At 45.2% G+C, this 18,587-nt stretch overlaps 6 protein-coding genes across 6 annotated transcripts; 4 read left to right on the forward strand and 2 right to left on the reverse strand.

The window, feature by feature from the left end:
* Nucleotides 1-657: 657 nt before the first annotated feature.
* GGI43DRAFT_424664 (GMC family oxidoreductase) lies at nt 658-2,409 on the forward strand (the record flags this gene model as incomplete). The annotated part of the gene is made up of 1 exon (XM_083208402.1): nt 658-2,409. One exon carries the CDS (start codon nt 658-660, stop codon nt 2,407-2,409), a length of 1,752 nt encoding a protein of 583 aa, XP_083057872.1.
* A 1,457-nt stretch (nt 2,410-3,866) lies between these two features.
* Nucleotides 3,867-5,727, forward strand: GGI43DRAFT_132704 (uncharacterized protein). The gene has a single exon (XM_083199198.1). The coding sequence runs from the start codon at nt 4,154-4,156 to the stop codon at nt 5,474-5,476; it is 1,323 nt and encodes a 440-aa protein (XP_083057873.1). The 5' UTR covers nt 3,867-4,153; the 3' UTR covers nt 5,477-5,727.
* Nucleotides 5,728-9,670: 3,943 nt separating this feature from the next.
* GGI43DRAFT_424666 (uncharacterized protein) lies at nt 9,671-11,687 on the forward strand (the record flags this gene model as incomplete). The annotated part of the gene is made up of 5 exons (XM_083208403.1): nt 9,671-10,236; nt 10,306-10,550; nt 10,614-10,748; nt 10,823-10,931; nt 10,994-11,687. The coding sequence occupies 5 exons, from the start codon at nt 9,671-9,673 to the stop codon at nt 11,685-11,687; spliced, it is 1,749 nt and encodes a 582-aa protein (XP_083057874.1).
* Nucleotides 11,688-12,289: 602 nt separating this feature from the next.
* Nucleotides 12,290-12,964, reverse strand: GGI43DRAFT_412221 (ACT domain-containing protein). The gene has a single exon (XM_083206820.1). It carries the CDS (start codon nt 12,806-12,808, stop codon nt 12,365-12,367), a length of 444 nt encoding a protein of 147 aa, XP_083057875.1. The 5' UTR covers nt 12,809-12,964; the 3' UTR covers nt 12,290-12,364.
* Nucleotides 12,965-13,080: 116 nt separating this feature from the next.
* GGI43DRAFT_412222 (enoyl-CoA hydratase) lies at nt 13,081-14,764 on the reverse strand. The gene has a single exon (XM_083206821.1). It carries the CDS (start codon nt 14,227-14,229, stop codon nt 13,366-13,368), a length of 864 nt encoding a protein of 287 aa, XP_083057876.1. The 5' UTR covers nt 14,230-14,764; the 3' UTR covers nt 13,081-13,365.
* Nucleotides 14,765-16,716: 1,952 nt separating this feature from the next.
* GGI43DRAFT_424668 (uncharacterized protein) lies at nt 16,717-18,531 on the forward strand (the record flags this gene model as incomplete). The annotated part of the gene is made up of 4 exons (XM_083208404.1): nt 16,717-16,780; nt 16,843-17,492; nt 17,549-17,890; nt 17,941-18,531. 4 exons carry the CDS (start codon nt 16,717-16,719, stop codon nt 18,529-18,531), a joined length of 1,647 nt encoding a protein of 548 aa, XP_083057877.1.
* Nucleotides 18,532-18,587: the final 56 nt, after the last annotated feature.

The following is an 18,587-nucleotide window of genomic DNA, read 5'->3' on the forward strand; positions in this document are numbered from 1 at the left end:
TAACAGCCACAGCCAATAGAACCGAAGGCAAAGCAATGCCTCTATTTGCTTTATATCGCTAAACACCAAGTTTTCGTCGCGGAACAAAAAATGCAGTTTCCTATTCGTTCAGTTTGTTCTTTTTTGGAGACCTATAGGTAAAAGAAAGATAAAATTGGCCACTTATCGCATCCCTGATCCCACACGGCGCAATCACGTTCTTAGCTTCCAGTGCAACGGTTGGATATCTTCAAAAACTCAAAGTTCCACACAACGAGATCAACATCCCGCTATAGGAGAGATCTATGCGACAAAAGCAAGTATCATTAACCCCTCTCCAGAGCGGGGTTTGAGAAGTATGGCAAGATCTGAAGTCTTGCTCACTTGAGATATGAATGGGATCGCAGTGTTTGGTACAGTCGGCTGTGCCGTCCTCCCGGGGGCCCGAAAAGTTTGCCTCCAGCTAGATCAGGTATCCCGATAGATTTAGTTCATAATTTCGTCAGAGCTACAAGATATAAGTATAAAATGGTCCTGCTTGATGAATTTGCAGAACCTTGTATCTTCAAGAAAACAAACTCCAAGCAAAGAGTCTCTCAGTAGTTTCTTTGCTAGGCTTACTCTGTACCAACCATCTTTATGCCGTCTCATAACAGAGTGCCTATTCAATCTAGCAATATGGGCAGCAAAGCGGGTGTTGCAGACGGAGACCACTTCGACTTTATTGTCGTTGGGGGTGGCACGGCTGGCAACTGCGTCGCCGGTCGTCTGGCTGAGAATCCCAAGGCTCGCATCTTGGTGATTGAAGCCGGTGTTGGTAATCCCGAAGACCTCCCTGAGGTTACCACACCTTCCAACGCTATGAACCTGCGTAGCAGTGAGCATGATTGGGCTTACAAGACTACCTTGGTTAGGCGTGATGACTACGAGCGTATTGACAAACCCAATACGCGAGGCAAGGTGCTGGGTGGAAGTTCGTCGTTGAACTACTTTACTTGGATTCCGGGTTGCAAGCCTACTTTTGATCGCTGGGAGGAATGGGGAGGCAAGGAATGGACTTGGGACCCTCTTCTCCCATACCTTCGCAAGAGTGCCACCTATCACGACGATCCCAAGCTATATAGGCCAGATCTTAAGAAGATCGGTGGTGGAGGCCCTATTCACATCTCTCACGCTGAGCTCATTGATGAAATGAAGCCCTTCCGTGACAACGTCTTCAAGGCTTGGAAGTCACGCGGAAAGCCAATTACTGAAAATATCTATGATGGCGAGATCGACGGTCTCTACCACTGTTGTGATACTATTTACAAGGGAGTGCGCTCTGGAAGCTACCTCTTCCTCAAGGACAAGCCCAACATCACGGTTCTGGCTGAAACTCATGCCAAGAAGCTGATCATCGACTATACCAGTCGACTTTGCAGTGGCGTGAAGGTTGCCCTTCCGAACGGCAAGGACGCCAACCTCTATGCAGACCGTGAAGTCATTCTTTCAGAGGGTGTCTTTGAAAGCCCCAAGCTCTTGATGCTCAGTGGCGTTGGTCCTGCGCGTGAGCTTAAGAAGTTTGACATTGACGTGATTGTCGACTCGCGCCATGTTGGCCAAAATCTTATGGACCATCCTGCTGTACCTTTTGTGTTGCGTGTTAAACCCGAGGTTGCTATGGATACCGCTGCTCTCAGAAAGGGCCCTGAGAATGAAAAGATTCATGCCCAGTATAAGAAAGATAAATCTGGCCCTGCGGGCTCAGGTTTCTTGGAGGTTGTGGGATTCCCACGTATCGATGAGTATCTGGAGAAGGATCCCATTTACCAGAAGGCTAAGAAGGCCAACGGCGGAAAGGATCCTTTCTCGCCTGAGGGACAGCCACATTTTGAGCTTGATTTCGTCTGCCTTTGGGGCAGCGCATTCCAGTGGCACTTCCCATTCCCCAAGGAAGGCGAACACACCACTGTCGTCGTGGATCTGGTCCGTCCAGTTTCAGGACCCGGCGAGGTTACCTTGAGGAGCAACGATCCTTTGGAGCAGCCCGACATCAACCTGAACTTCTTCGGTGATGACCTTGATATCATCGCTATGCGCGAGGGCATCAGATTCACCTACGATGTGTTGACCAAGGGTGATGGCTTTAAGGATATGGTCTTGGGTGAGTCACCATGGCCGATGCCTCTCGACTCCAACGAAGAGATGCACCGTGCAGTCTTGGATCGCTGCCAGACCGCTTTCCACCCTGTCGGAACTGCCCGCCTGAGCAAGAACATTGAACAGGGCGTGGTTGATCCTGCACTCAAGGTTCATGGAGTTCGTAATCTCCGTGTTATCGACGCCTCTATCATTCCCTTGATTCCTGATTGCCGTATTCAGAACTCTGTGTATGCGCTTGCTGAAAAGGGAGCCGATATGATCAAGGCTGATCATAAGGATATCTACTAAGTGAAACGGGCAAAGAGTATGGGGATACGGAGAATACTCCGCGCAAACCAAAACAGTAAAATCACAAAAATAAAAAAAAAAGCTATCAATCAATCTATGAATGTAATAATAGGTATCACGATGAGAATGCAGAATCTAGGCTTTAGGTAGCTTCCTACCAATACACTCTCTCGAATCATTAATATTTTGAGCCCATTGAGCCTAGAGTTGAGAATGAAGTTTGGTGTAATTCTGTTGCTAACTAAAGTCTAGCGGTCTACTGGCTTCACTGAGCCTCGGAGTATAGAGAATTGCATGTGTTAGTTGTGTGTTAGTTGCTTAGTTCACTCAAATTCCCCGCGCAAATTATCTAACAGCGGTCTGACCCTGAGAGAAATGCCGACCATGCCCTTTCGGCTATTTACCAGGATTGCTGCATATGGAGATTGAGAGGTCAAAGCTTTTGCCATATTGGAGTAGAGATAAACCTCGTGAACTTCTGTAATAGCTCATTCACAACCGGGCCTTTTTTTTTTCTTACGGCATATTATTTAACAATTGCTCCGTAAATTTTGCTCCAATAAAACAAAAGTATGTGCTGAATGTTAAAAGTTGATAGGCAATTTTTTATTTCAAATAACTCTAAACAGTAAGTTGATAGTTTAACTTATGACGAGCGCAGATCATCAGCTGAGAAAGCTTTGGCAACCAATGAAGATTCTAATTATATGCATCCTTTGTCGAAGATTCATTCCCTCTTTGGAAAGAAGCGGCTCTTCCGAGGTGAGATTTACGAGAGTCATCACATAGTCTATCCTTGATATCGGCTATCGCCTACTGCATTTGGAATGTTTGCTAAAAACAGACGCTTCGGCAATTATCCCTGTCGTGCTGTAAGCCGTTCTGTTGTCTAAATAGGTATACGAGCCCAGGGAAGCTCGGGAACAAAGCAGTGGATACTCAAGACTGTACTCCATAGATCGTACGGCATCTGAGCTGCTGACTACGCTAGACTTGGTTGTTTCCGAATCCAGAGCAATGTACTATCAGAGAAGTGGACGTTGTTGCTGTTGCTGGCAAAGCTTACAACTTACTAGATGTTACCTTATGCACAACGTCAGCGGAGGCTCGATGGCGTGGATACGCTCATCACGAATGGAATGTTCCACACAAGGCTCAAATTTGAGAAAATGATAGAATGAACATGTGATAATTCATTATGCGGCTCTAAATTCAAGAATGCTCCGAAACAATGATGGACAAGTCTGGGGAGCCTACGGAGAACAGCATTGAAGTGGAGCCAGACAACCCCAGGCTGTCAGCGTAACAAAGCCCACAACTAGGTAACAAGACAACTGTGCATTGACTCGAGAGCGCATTTCGCATCAAATCTTCGCATTCGCGAAAGTCAAATCTTCAAGTCGAGCATTGACCCTGAGCTGAGTAACAAGCGCGAAACAATTTAGGCGTACTTCAAGGCGGCTCGAAGCGCTTGGCGCCTGCTTACTTCGCCTCAGTTAGCCAAATCAGCTCTATTCATGCTGCGCCTTGTTCGTACAAGGGTCTATGTACGAGTCATGCCGCTTTCGCCGCATTCTTATAGGGCTGACTTCCATATCTGGCTGCCGCATGACGCATCAGGTCTTTCTCTTGTGTTGTCATATCGAAAGATTGTATCCTTGGCCTTGACCATATTTTCTATTACGCAAAGAGGCATCTCAAAATCACTTTGGTGTTCATTCAGCCGCTCTCTGCTCTACATATCATGGCACAGCAATTCCCGCTAATGTCGCTCCCTGAGGAGATCGTCGAACTCATATGTCGGCAGTTTCTGAACTATGACTCTCAGACTTTGGCATTTGTTTGCCGAGCATCAAAAGCCCTCAATCGCATTGGGACGCCTGTTCTATATTCTCACTTTAGTCCGTGGGAAAAGATGAAGAGGCTCGCCAATTTCCTCAGGTCTATTAGTCTACGGCCTGAACTTGGTGAATATGTGCAGGAAATCACTTTTAACACGTTCTATTGGTTTGAGCTTACAGAAGACCATCTCAACATATTTGCCGATGTGGCGACGAGATTGGGCATAGACCTCGAAGATTGGTTAAAAGATCACCCATACGAGGCCATGACGCAGCTCATCATCGCACAGATACCCAATGTGAAGATCATGGATGTTTCTGTGCATGAAGTTTATGCCGAGGAAGGCGTCGGAACTTTCACACTACTAGAGCAATTGGCTGCTCAAACTCCAAGACGGGTGTCTTTATCCCAGCTACACCAGCTCACAGTAGGCCATGATGATATCAGGAGAATTTCTCTGGGATACTTTGGAGGGATCATTGAGCTTGCGCCTCAAATACAGAAGCTCACTATAAGTCCTTGCTATGGCCTATATTGTGATGAGAAGCCTAAGAATGACCGATTCTCTCTCGACAATGTGACAAAACTAACGCTTGATGGTGGTCACATATCCAAGTCGGAGTTAGAATCGATAGTCCGTCTTTGCAGACGGCTAGAGATTTTTGAACTCAAGCACCACACTATGTATGCTGGTCTTCAAGATGTTAGTGTGACACCCAGAGAGGTGATCGAGATCCTGGCGCCACACAAACATACCCTCTGCTCTATCTCAGTTGACCTGGGAAACCGAGAAAGGTGGACGGAGGCAGGCCACTTCACCTTTTCCGGCTTATGCAAAGATGGCGAACAAATTCTATCTCTTAAAGAGTTTTCGCGGCTTGAGATATTTAAAGTTGACGGATCATCACTCTTATTTCCGGAGGCCACAAAACCAGAGTATCGCACAAATATTCTCGTCGATTTATTACCCAACTCTCTACGTCGTTTTCAGCTCACAAGCGCGCAGTACGAGGCTGCTGCAAATATGATCCGACTAGTTGACTCGATCGCCGCGTTTCCCTTACTTGAAGAAGTGACTCTGACAGCAAATCCAGCGGGTGGGCCCGTGAGTGATGACATGGTGGAATTTGATAAGCAAGAGCTTGACACCCTATACGTAATGCTGGAAAGGCATGGATTGGTGCTTGGTAATGATAGATATCAAGCTGAGTTGAATGTCTACTAGTTTGTAGAGGCATTGCTATTAAAATCCTAATGAGGAAAAGGCGTCAGGCGTTTATCAGCCGTAAGGGAAAGGATACTGGTAACAAGGGCAGGACTATAGTCGTATAGGCAACTATACATTTATGCAGCGTTAATGATCTACAAGGACTCGATATACCAATCATAGTATCCCGCGGTAAAAGGGGTATTACTCTTCGTACTCGCTTCTGAGAACAAAAGCAGTCTAGTTCGTACCGAGCTCGGGCGAAGATTTAGATAACAGCGATCCTTAATGACCCACTAGGGCTGATATTCTCGTTTAATTACTGCCTCCATCTTGGCTTGAAGCGGTGGTATATTTAGGAAACTCGTCTTGGTCAGCAAACCGACGGGCACATGAATTATAAGAGCTAATGCAACACTCTAGGCACTAATCGCCCGATTGGGAGCAGCAGGCATACTATGCCCTATCATTGTGAACAAGGCAGAAACAGACCCATCACGCGATCTTTAGTAGAAACAGATGAATGGGACTCACGCAAAATCTACCGAGAGCCAAGACAGCACTAACCTATTTTCTTACTTATATGCTTTAAAATATACTGATACGCATGAAAATAGATACTTTGAGGCGCAGTCTAGAACGTCCCTGTGGAGTGACTATCCATGCATCGACTATTCACGGAGGCTGTCATTGATGCGCTTAGGACAGCAGGTAGGGCTGACACCACTGCGAATTTCCACCCATGAGGCGTGCCATATCCTTGGGACCCTTGATACACTTCTCGGCTCGTACCCGATGTAGAAGAGGTTCCGCCTGGCCCCATTATGCCGTTCAGCCGTATCTTATTATATTTCAGCCGCACCCTCCACCTCGAGCCTGATTCATTTCCCTCATCGTGGGATGATCCACCTCTCCTGCTGCTCGTTAGAGTTTCTGGTAAAAGCTCCGACACCCTTGTCTCGAACCTTTGTCAAACAGGGGGTGTCAGGAACGGCATCCGTATCCCAGTTGAACGGCACAGTCGATAGTTTGGGACACGAGGTTGCAGCTGTTGGATTCGATGTGGAGATTTTCCGCGTCTAACCCTCCCCTTGGAGAAACGCAGCTATGCGAGTTTCCCCGAAACAGGGCTAGGAGATATACACCGATGCTGGTTCGTCCACTAAACGATCTGTCAAGGAGAACCTGGGCATACTATTGTCTCACGGGCCCGGAAGGGAAACTCTAGGACCAATCGTGCATGAAGTTTTGCCAGCCCTATGACTCCAGTTCGGGTAGGGCTAAACGATTTATCCTAATTGAGTCATATTATGCGCCGAGTTTTGACGCCAGTAGATATAACTTCATGAAAACAAATGCAAATATGGGCGGGTATGGTGTAGTTCTAGTAATTTGATGCAATTTCCATATGCCTGTAGTGACATACTCACCTCCACTAATACATGTATATTGAAGATTACTCTTCCTCATATCTCGAAAGATTTGTCCAATTCAGGATAAGAAAGCCCTTAATAGAAAAGTTATAATACAATCCTATAGGCTGGAGAACGAGAAGCAAGAATCTATTTTGATATACGACATCGAAAAGGAAATATTTCGAGATACGAGCATGCAAGCTTACCCCCATACAGCTGCTCCCATACAAAATTCATGCATAAGTTTTTGAACGTCCGTAGGGCTGAGTAAGATGGTAAAAATGTAAATTCTCCAATTTTTTGTTACACTCGAATTTGACAGTAAGTGAATCCTTTAACTCAATGTGGAGTCTTTGTCTCGAAATCTTCCAGTTCAAGATCAGGCAGATCTCAGTCAAGCCACAGCCCCCAGCTACGGGTTTCTGGGCTATTATGATAATCCCTGCTTATACCCGTTATCTAGCCCATCTAAACTAGGCAACCTATGATCACCCTTCGCAGACAGTTCGGCATTACTGGTGGAACTCAGCTCGAATCTCGGTGGGTTATTAGTGGATCGTCGATGCAAATCGGCGCTCTGATAGGCTCCCTTATATGAAACCTACATTTTTTGTCAGTGCGTCTGCCGCTGTCCGGGGCGGTCTCGCCATCAATTCGGGGATGTTTGTGGGGCCGCTGGTGCCGTTGTTTCTTAACGCCGCGGCTGTCGCTTGCGCTTCGGCATTATCCGTGGAGAGGGTGCCAGCAGGCCGTTTTGGGGTCGTTGACAAAGAGACAGCTTGATTTTGGAATTGCGGAGGGCTTGCTTGGCCTAGAGAGCTACTGGTAATACCTTGCCACTAGTATTCCCATGGCAGTGGCTAGACAGCAACTGTCATGTATTCAGGAGCAATGCCAGAGCTGGTGGCGGCTGTCAACGGAAGGAGTTTCCCTCATTCGACTCGTCCGACTCGTCCGAATAGTCTAAAAGTCGAAGGTGCAGGGTCGAATGCGCTCGTTTATGCAAGAATATTTGATAAAAGTAGCGAATTTGGAAAAATGTCCGGCTCTTATAAGCTGGGTATCGAAAGATCCGATAGCCGTTATGATTTGAGTGCTAGGGTGTAGGTGCGAGTCCCTAGCAACTCGATCCTCCCGCTCTCTATCGCCGTGAGAATCGCCTCCACTCGGTGTTTACAGAGTGCCCATGCTGCTTTCCTATTGCGCCATTGTTTGCCTGCCAGCTACTTTGGGAAAGAATTCAAAAACTTTTGCCGTCCGATGAGAGTTGGGGGCGTTGACGGTGAACTAGCTAGCCTTAATCGCTGCTCTCGCAGTTCTCACAATACTATTCTTTCAACCGAGATAGGTCAAGGCATTTTTGGCCCTTGTACAGATCGGCAAGAGACATCCGTTCAGCCAAAAGAAATAGCTAGTCTGGAAGGTATCAGGTTCGGTCTTCGTCCGTAGTTGTTCGGCTCTCGCTCTTATGAAGATAATCCCTGTCTACTTCGAGCAATGGTTTCATTGCACGAGAATGGTTGCTGGTTGGTTGGTTGGCATACTTTACGTTTCGTATAGAAGATAGTCAGAGTTATATAATCTACATATCAAAATAGATACAAGCTAACTATACCACATAGGATCAATACACAACCAAATACCCTCGTATCGTTTCATCACCTGGCCCGTCATCATTCGATCGACAAGGCATACACAGAATCCCGCTTACTTTTACATGGACTTTTGCTTTCAGGAAAGTGCTGCAATCACTTTATCTATTTCCAAATCTCTATCGCCACGTTGCCACCCCCTGGTGGCGCGATACTCCAAATCCATCCATCCAGAGCCCCGGGATCATATACCGGGGAGATAGGATGATGGGTCGCGAACCACAGGACGAATATGGCTATATCGACCCACTACAGGGCTAGAAAAATGCAACTCTGGCCGCTCGCACACTCGCGGGGATTGAATGGGAATATGTTTGGCTGACTAGCTTGCGGGAGCTTGAGTCAAGGCAAAGCTAGGAAACCAAGAGACAACACCAAAATCCTAGATATCGACATAGTAAACTCTAGTTAGTTAAACATTAAAGATGGCAAGATCCGGAAGATCCCGTCGGCTGCCCTGCAGCACCAAGAGAAAAAACTTCACTGGAGGCAAAAAAGGAAACTACATAAACGTGATGACATCTTAGGTTCAAAACTGGAATAAACACCCAAAAACAAGGAATTCAAGCAACCATAGAAGGTTCTTCGGCGATCCCCGCCAGCCATGCAGCCGTGAAGTGATAAGTTTCGGGGTACTCACGTGACCCGCGCTTAGAAACTATTTCCTGCTACACGAGGAGGATTGAGGCTCGGTATTACGCCTCCAATTCGGAATGCCTAGCTTGTTAAAATCCCACCAGTGGAAATGTGGCTTTCTGCGTCCTCATCTATTCGGTTAATCTGTGGAGACTAGCGAGGACACCCCTTCGGTGTGTGCCTTGTCAGCAACGATCGGGGGGGCTAGCTTATTGAGTGGTGATGCCTTCGGTTGGGATATAGTCGACAGCATGGACTTATAAACAGCTCGACACAATACGAAATACGAGAAGGTTGCACGACTCGGAAGTGCTCACGGAAGATGTGATATAAAAAGGGAATAGAAAAAGGGAGGTAAAGAAAGACCAATTGTTTTCGAAAAAGAGATAACGGAGACAAAAAAAACCAAAACAAATAACAACTCAACTCGACCACTTCAAAAGCGATTTGATATTTCCAGCTTCATGTATCAGAGGCGAAACTCGTTGGCACGTTGTCTCTCGGTCAAGATGCCTGGAGGCGACTCAACAGAAAACATACCGGCGGGAGACTTTGACCTGCTCCTGTTTAGGCGACGGCGATTCCGTACCGCGAAAGCCTGTTATCCGTGTCGACGACGCAAGGTCAAGTGTGACCTAAATCAGCCATGCGGGACATGCATCAATCGGGAGCACCCTGATTTGTGCGACTATACGACCAATACCTTCGCTGGTGCGGATCCGTCCACCTCCGAGCAGAGCCCGAATAGTAGGGAGCAGCAGCAGTCAGGAGCTCCCAATGTGAATTCTACGGCTTCTGCCATGGCTCAGGGGCTTTTTGTTGACCTGGCGTTGCCGTACAATACAAAGGTGCATTTAGGCTCAGAGTCTCTGCCCAGTGTTTTCTCAATGGCAGGGGGAAAGGGGAAAGACCCTTCTTCGCCTCCGTTGAAACTTTCGATGGATCCAAAGGTAATATTCGAACTGTTGTGTCTTCAAGACTCTAGCACAACGTTTCCCTTTACGAATCTGTGGATGCCAGGTGATGGCATTGAAAAAGTCTACAGTGCTTTGCCAGAAGACGATGTTATCTTGAGGTAAATTCAACTCTGATCTATTTCTTGCCGTTTCGTTATAAACTTTGAGCTAACTGTTTCAATTTCAAGCCACTTTCGATTATACCAAGAATCCCTATTTCATCTCGAAGCCTCGATTATAAATCTACGAAATTTTGAAACTTCACTTCTGGAGTTTCTTCACAGACGAAGAAATATTCCACCCCATGCATTACTAGATCACCTGCCTGAATATCCAATCTCATGGTTTGGGCTGCTGTTTGGAATGTTGGCATGCGGTGCCCAGCTTGCTTCGATAGAAGGAGAGCTTGATATTACGAAAGCATGGGTTTTTGGTAAGCCTTTGGTGTAATCCCATTCATTATTTTGGGGGATTTGATTCTCATACTAGTTTACAGCATGCTGCGGCTTTCAGTGCTTACGATCATGCAACTTCACTTCGTACCCAAATCTAGAGGTTGTTCAGGCCTTAATAATGCTGGTAAACTACCTGAGGAACCAGGGAGATGCAGGGGCGTCGTGGTCGATGTTGGGTGAGTAATCCCGCATATTCTCCTTTTTGACAGCCTTCACGAGTCATTTTCTTACATACGGTGTGCCAAAATAGGCTTAGCAATACGACTTGCCCAAGCTCTTGGGATTCACTGCACGCCTGATCCCAACACCATCAGCAATACCAAAAGAAGAGAAGAAGCTGTTATCAAATCATCAATATGGTAAGAGCCTTTGTCATCTAACTGTTTGTGGGCTCATGACTAATACGTTTGAAAATCTGCAGGCGATCTTTAGTCTGGCAAGACACTCTTTCATCCCTTTGCTACGATCGACCGTCCGGAATTACTGTCCTTGAATCCATTCCATCGACAACTGCCTCGCCTCGATTCTATTCATTTTTCGATAGCTGCCACCATCTGTTTGTGACGGCAAATAAGATCGGTCACTCTCAGAACCAGGCCAAGTTCTCAGGGGAGCGGCTGCCCAACGAAGCGATTCTTGATTTTCGAAAAGTTGTCAACGTCATCGAGACCCGATCGGTACCTCACCTACAAGATTTATCCAAATGCCAATCTAAGAATGATTACCTCCAACACTATATATTCCGACTCTTCTCTGACTCTGTCATGGTTTGCTTGTATAGGCCCGCCATGACGGGTGATGAAGCACAAGACAGCGACATCACTGAGTACTACTTGAACCGATGCCGATCTGCTTTACAGACATACATGGAGCTTCTTAATTTGAATGGAGCTTTCCAGAGGCTTTGGTTTTTCGTTCACATCACTTTCAGCTGTGCTCTGATTTTAGGCCAGGCGGCCAATACCCGAAATGTTCATTCCGACAAAGCATTCTTGAAGCGTTTCTTCCATAGCGTGTCGCAAAATCGTGCCTTTGTCAACCTTCCCGTTTATGAAAACGCCTGGAGGCTGCTGCATGAATTTTTATTTGCAAACGAGCCGTTCGTGGAATATTAGAAGATAGAAAGGTCTTCACGAAATATATGGTGGCATATTGGCGTGATGCGGCTGGCCGCACTTTTTATACCCTTCGAAGGTTATTATTACGATGACACTCATGACATGTTTGGATTTAACTGGCGCAATAGTAAAGCATTCTTATTGTTTTGTAGGTTGATAGTAAAGTTGGTCATAATGAAATTGCATACACGAGAAAGTTATATTTATCTTAAAAGTACCATGGTAATTAAGGTATCCTCTATTATATAATCCCGGATAATCATTTGTAGAGATATCTTCCCGTTAATTATATCTTCCCGCTAATTCATAATTATAGGCCAAAGAAAAGAAGAAGAAAAGAAACAAATGTCGAGAACACTATTTTACATATAAAAACGGTTTTATTTATTTTTTGCAGTGCACTTTTCTGGTGTTTTGTCTCTCTATCTTAAGACACCCTGGAATGAATGATTGAAATCCACTTCTCTATCTTATCACCGTGTTGTAGCCCTTCTCCGAATCATAATATCGATGATCATACCAACGGAGAAAACAGTTTCGCCATAGAAAAAAGAAAAGAGAACGCAGTAGGAAGAAAAAAATGAGAATACAGTTTGGTATGAGGCCTCAATATCATCACTTTCTTCAAGATGATAGTATTTTTAGTTATATCCTACATAAGATGATCAGCACGCCTAACTGTCTACCCGCGCCTTTTGTTTATATTCCTCTGCCAAGCGATGCAAAACCTCAACTGCCTCCTGCTCTCTTCCCAGCGGTACAAAACAATGATCGTGATAAAAGCCGCTAACTGGATTGACGCCCATTTTATTTTCCGCCAATTTCGTCGCTATCACCGCCATAAACCCGACAGCCTCCAAACTTGACGTCACATTCAGCGTGATCATTTTGCAAGGGAAGAAGAAGTCAATCTTATGTGCTTCCGCGTATTCCTGGCTGACGATAACTGTGATTCCCTCTGTTTCTTTAAACAAGAGCTGAGTTTCTGGTAACGGTGGAAGATTGGATATGTCGGTAAGAGTCGCGAAGACAAAAGTTGTGTCATGCAGAGTGGTTGTGAGAGTAGCCAAGAGCTTAGCTAACGACTTCTCGCCAGGGTCGTTTGCGAGCATAGACATCGTGTTTCGGTTAAATTTTAATAATGAAATAGACTTGCGTATCTCTCCGTATTTGTTATAAATGCAGACAACGCCAGGCCATTAAATTTGCTGTTTGAAGCAATTCATGGAATCCAAAAGTTTCGTACGTTCTTTTATATAAGTTACATAAGCACTATAATCTCCGCAAATTGTAAGGCGCGCCTATTCGTACATGGAAATTTACTAGTATAACCGCATACAGTTAGGAAGTGCCTGCTAAAATGCTCCATTCCTCAATTGAAAGCGGCGGACGTCGGTCTAGGTTGAGATTTTTATTCGCATCTATATTCAAAATGGATAGAATCGCTTGACAGTACAGTATTTGTAATAATATGTTGAGAGCCGTATACTGGGATGTGTAATTAGAGCATAGACCCTTCATATCATATTACTCAACATTCTAGAAACCATAGAACAAAGAGTAAGCTGAAGAGTGGATTACTCCTAACAAGAGAAATATGTACTTAGCTAATATGAGACGTCAGAAATGGATTCTCGCTGAATACTAGGTAGAAATTGTATATATGTATAGATGTCTAAAGGTTCGAATTATCTGCGCTTTTAAATACACCATGTCGCCCAGCTCCGGCACTGAATTGGGCCGCGCCCTTAACACTCTCCGTGGTAATTACCTGAGATCCATTGACAAACTCATTCCTCAGCGCATCCACAAACGACGTCGCGTTATAAGCCGAATAGTAGGCGTTTGATCGGTCCACGTTCATGCACTCCTGAGGGAAGCCAAGCAGCTGTCTAGCAATCTTTGTAGCTTCCTCCAAAGATTGTCCCTTGGGAACAATGCGGTTTGCAAGGCCCATCTGGAGAGCCTCTTGAGCGCCAACGGGTCTGCCGGTGAGGATCAGATCCAAGGCACGGCCGAGACCAACGATTGCCTGTAGTCGAACTGTGCCGCCATCGATGAGCGGGACACCGAAGCGTCGACAAAAGATGCCAAAAACAGCATCCTCTTCAACAACGCGAATATCGCCAATGAGAGACAACTCCATGCCTCCTGCAACGGCATATCCTGCTACTGCACAGATGACAGGCTTTTTAATCTGGAGCCTAGAGGGGCCGATAGGCCCAATTTGGCGGCCACCGGTCACGGTATGACCTCCATCAACGATTGGGCCCATGTAGTCCATATCTCCCGGACCATTCCACTTGGCCACCTCGTGTAAATCGAAGCCGGCGCAGAAGGATCCATGGGCGCCGTGAAAGACGCAAACTTTTTGGCTGACATCGTCTTCGAAATCAATAAAAGCCTCCGTCAGTTTTCGTGCAGTAGGGCCGTCAACTGCATTTCTGCGGTGATGTCTGTTAATGGTGATGGTAGTGATGCCGTCAGCAGTCTTAGTAACCTGCACAAACGCATTCTCGTCTCTGGTTGGCGGCGCCATTGTAGGACTCTAACGTATGTTGGAGATTATTTGTGATTAATATACACGAATATGCAAAAACATATGCATATGTATGAGAGTAACTTCTGTTCTGCTTCCCATAAGCTTATATAAATGGCATTTGCTCCGCTCATCCGAGGCAAAGGCGCAATCTACAGATCATTTCTCTGAGTAGAGTTCGGTGCGGAGAAAAGGCTGCTGACGGTTAAGATAAAGTGTTGCTCCAACTGCCGCAATGCCGTAAAAAGCCGGGGTTTCCTCCCTTTTTCATAGTAAATTCAGAGCTAAAATTGCATAGTTGGCGAATACAACGGTTTAGTCATTTTTATTAGACTTCAACCATGTGAAATGCCTCGGTAGAACTCGAATTGGCAATGAATTGATACGCTTGCATGTAGCTAAAACAAAATGCCTTGCCCGAAACAGTATACAAAATCCGATCTTGGAGGGTATTCTTCTGTGGGTGCTATTGCGTCTAAAAGCCCATAAATAAAATAGTATTATTAAAAAGATTGAGCTTCCATTTAAATTTTTGTTCGATTGATCAAAATAGTTGAAACTATAGTACGAGGGACACTCCACGTTCATCTTATTGGCATATGACACTGAACTAGGCGCTATAAGCAAGAGGCTATTTAGGCCGCATAGCCCCGCAAGAGAAACGCGGGGGTGCTAAAGCTACAGCAAGCTTATTCAAACGATCAATTGGCCTAGGAATATTAATTACTTCTATAGTCCTCTCTGTTTACCCGTCTCTTATCAGCCTCTTCGAAACTGAAATTAAAGACTCTAAAGACTCTAAAGATGAATGGTTAATAGGAAAATATAATGGGAAAGAGTCATATTTTAATGTGATTATACAAGTTTTCTCCATTAATACTGCATGCGACTACGGCCAAACTGAGTGGCGAGTTAACACAGGCTATGCAGTTACATGTTAAAGAGTTGGCCAGATACGCAGCGCTAATTTCAGCAAGTATAAGATGAGGCTCGCCGCAATATACAGAGTATATGTAGCATTATACACGTACTTACCGCGCTATATGTGCCTCTGTGCATATAATATTAATGGCTTGTCGTTCGCTATAATACAGCGCTGCTTGCTATATCTTTCAAGCCTACCTTATTCTTCCTTCTGATGTACACGTCGTTGTGTAAGTAATGCAGAGTTGTATTATATTGCATAACTACTGTATTGAATTATCACATGAATAACTTACTTTTTTTCGGGATGAGTTCTATCAGTACTATACCATGCTATCATTATACAGCTAGCAGCTTGTCCATAGGATAGATAGCCAAATTATCACCAGTCTCAATTGCCACAGTAGCCTCCTGTGAACCTACGTGTAGTTTGAAATGCAAATCTCTTAGGAATATATATTCTAACCGCCAAATGGGAGCGGTCTTTATAAGAAAGCATTGATAAGCTACGCCTGCTAAGATAATTCGTATCACGAGATCAATACCATTATATAGATGAGATTTGTAGCAGCATATCCAAATATGCAGCCAACCAAAAGTCCAACTGCTTTTAAGCTATTGGTGTAGGGTAACAAAGACGGGAGTTTATAACCTTTATATGCATGTTAGGCGTCCCCTCACCGAGTGTATCAGGTGAGCTGAGATGGCAGATGCAGATTAGTAGCCAAATAGCTTGCTAAAGTCACTACTGCACTTGCTCGGGTAGCCTATTCGCGCCAATATACTTTTACAAGTCACATATTCCCCGCACCTGCCACCTCACGATATGACACCTGGATCGAGTCCATTGGGTATTGTATTAGCTTAGCGGGCTCATATTAGGTAGGGAGTGTGGCTACCTGATCAGGCACTGGTATTGGCTTTTCCGGAAAAGAGAGAACGTCCTTTCGAAATGTTGCAGGACATAGACAAAGCATCTTTGACATGGCTCAAACTAAAATACACGATCATTTCACTCTCACTCTAAAACCAAGGCTTTTCCCACGATAATAAATTTCTCGACTAATACAAACCCAACCATCTATCCCTTGCGTCATAGGCAGGGACATTCAGCTGCCGTCTTTGGGTGAGGTTATCCGGAGATCTAGAACACGGTCATCAAGTGACTGTCTTGTTTTAGTCTAATAATAGGATCGACAGGGATTTTTTTATGTTGATGCCGATGATTCGTCTCCCGCAAATTGACCATTCTTAAGAGATATGTTCCAGAAGAGCCGATTTCCCTCCTCGGAGATCCTTGGATCCAGAATGTGGCAGTTGGGGGAAGAGGCGGGTCACGTGTCGTATCTCGCAATGACTTCATCCATATGTATGAACTATATAAACCTTAAGGTATTCTGTAGTTGTCGCACAATCTCGTCTGCATATATTATGTGTGCAATAGCCACCATTTGCATCTATCTCTTCTTTAATCACCTTTTAATCTCGTATTACAGCATCATACACGCTCTCTAAGGCTGCTATTCACTTCATTACATCACGCATCTTTGAACAGACTTCACCATGGCCGATGCACAGCCATGCTCTCTCTGTCAATTTGAAATTTCGCAGGAAGATGCTATCACAGGTTAGCCTCAGCACTTTATATCAGGTAGTCACAGGGGCTGACTTTATTGCTACGAGACAAAGAAGAAACGAAATTCAGCCGACTAATGAACTCCCCTAGCTATTCATATTTCCATACTCTCTGGGAGCTCTCATTCTTAAAAACTTGTCATCGGCATTGTCTAGATATGATACCTCTACCAAGCCAACAACGCCTTGCGAGTATCGCGGAAGCGATGAGATATGCTTACATACCTAGTTCACGGCAAATGGAAATCCGCCGTCGCAAACTTAGGTCTCTTTTAAGTACAGAGCTGTTAACACATTTCGCATATTTGAAATCAAATCTGCCATTGGAGCTTTGGAGCATCGTTGCAGAGGATCTATTATCGCACTTTGCAACGGCAAACCTACAGAGGTCATGGGCACCTGCACCAGAGCCTGCCTGTCATGCCAACATATCAAAGGCCATATGGTGTAAATATATCGACTTTGAGGGTACCCGATATGTCGCAGCGTTCTCCAATACTCCCAGTGGTGATGACTGGGAACTGATATTCCAACCTACGGGAGAGCATTTTGCCAACATATTTGTGAGAGAAAACCACTTCGGTATCACGAAATTACTATTTTCCAGCTCTTGCAATCCACCAAATATTGATGAGACTGAAGGGATATGGTGGCGCACAGCTCATGTCGAAGGAAAATATTTGAGTATAAGCGGATTATCAGATGTGTGCCATCTCTTACTTTGTGCTTACAATCAACCTTAATCTAACCATCTCAATAGGGCATTAAACTTCGTCAGCTACTGAACGTGGATAAGGATACTACAGCATGGAGTGTCCTGAAATCCAACAATGTCCGGTTTGAGTATGTTTCTCTCAGCGTTGCACCCAAACCTCCGGCTCGGATGGCAACGCTCCTTTGCAACCACCGTTTAATCGTTGGTTATTCGATTCTTTGGGAATGCGGATTAGTCACCATTCACGTTCACCGGAGCGATGAAGATAAAATCCGGTACCAGTTCAGCCCCTATAAATCTTGGTTACATATGCCAGTTGATCCCGGTGAGGTCATCACAGAGATTTGGATGCGTCGGAGTGTAAACCGTCGAGAGAAAGCTCTAGGGGTAGGTTCATATACGCATTTGAAAGAAGTTACACTGAGATGATTATCTAGATAAAAACAAGCACAGGGCGAGTCTTCATCGCCGGTATCTATACTGGCTACCATTTGAACTGGTCTCTGGTCGACAGGCCAAGCCAGGGACAAATTTTCTTCGACTGTTCAGGAGTTGAAATGAGCGCGTTGGCGTTTGAGAGCGACGAGCCTGAGCCCCCAAAATCTCCTTTTCCTACTCCCAAGCCGTCGGAAGGTTCGGTTCCTACCGTCATAGAAGACTTTTTCTACTCAGACCACGACTTGACTGGTTTAGTGAGAGTTACTCCTTGTAAATTTTTTAATCAACCAGGCTACTCGGGTATGCTCTTGCATTTCTCGAACGGCCATCGAGAAAGTGTTGGTCAAGTGCGATTGGACTGTTTATGTCCGTCAATAGACCTGGAAAACTCTACATCGTGGTTTTTAGGATTCAAGAGAAGGACTGATTTGCACCCTTATGTCGCAACGATCACTACCACTCCGTGCAGCTCTGAATTGAACTTTGAGGCAGTCCTCGAGCTCTCTTTCGGTGGGAGATTCGAATGGTTTTGGTCACGTCATCAGTCATATGTCATATACGAACACCAAAAAAGTCTCAGGCCCTTGTAGCCAAATGATATTTAAGTCAGGATGTCTGAAGGTTACAGCAGCTAGAGCTAATCTAA

Source organism: Trichoderma evansii (genome assembly GCF_050947405.1).
Source record: "Trichoderma evansii strain SZMC 28006 chromosome Unknown GGI43scaffold_19, whole genome shotgun sequence".
NCBI classification, from domain to species: Eukaryota; Fungi; Ascomycota; class Sordariomycetes; order Hypocreales; family Hypocreaceae; genus Trichoderma; species Trichoderma evansii.

Excerpts from the sequence above, each read along its gene's own strand:
- GGI43DRAFT_412222 (XM_083206821.1), bottom strand. The coding sequence starts at position 14,229 with ATGGCGCCGCCAACCAGAGACGAGAATGCGTTTGTGCAGGTTACTAAG.
- GGI43DRAFT_132704 (XM_083199198.1), top strand. The coding sequence starts at position 4,154 with ATGGCACAGCAATTCCCGCTAATGTCGCTCCCTGAGGAGATCGTCGAA.
- GGI43DRAFT_412221 (XM_083206820.1), bottom strand. The coding sequence starts at position 12,808 with ATGTCTATGCTCGCAAACGACCCTGGCGAGAAGTCGTTAGCTAAGCTC.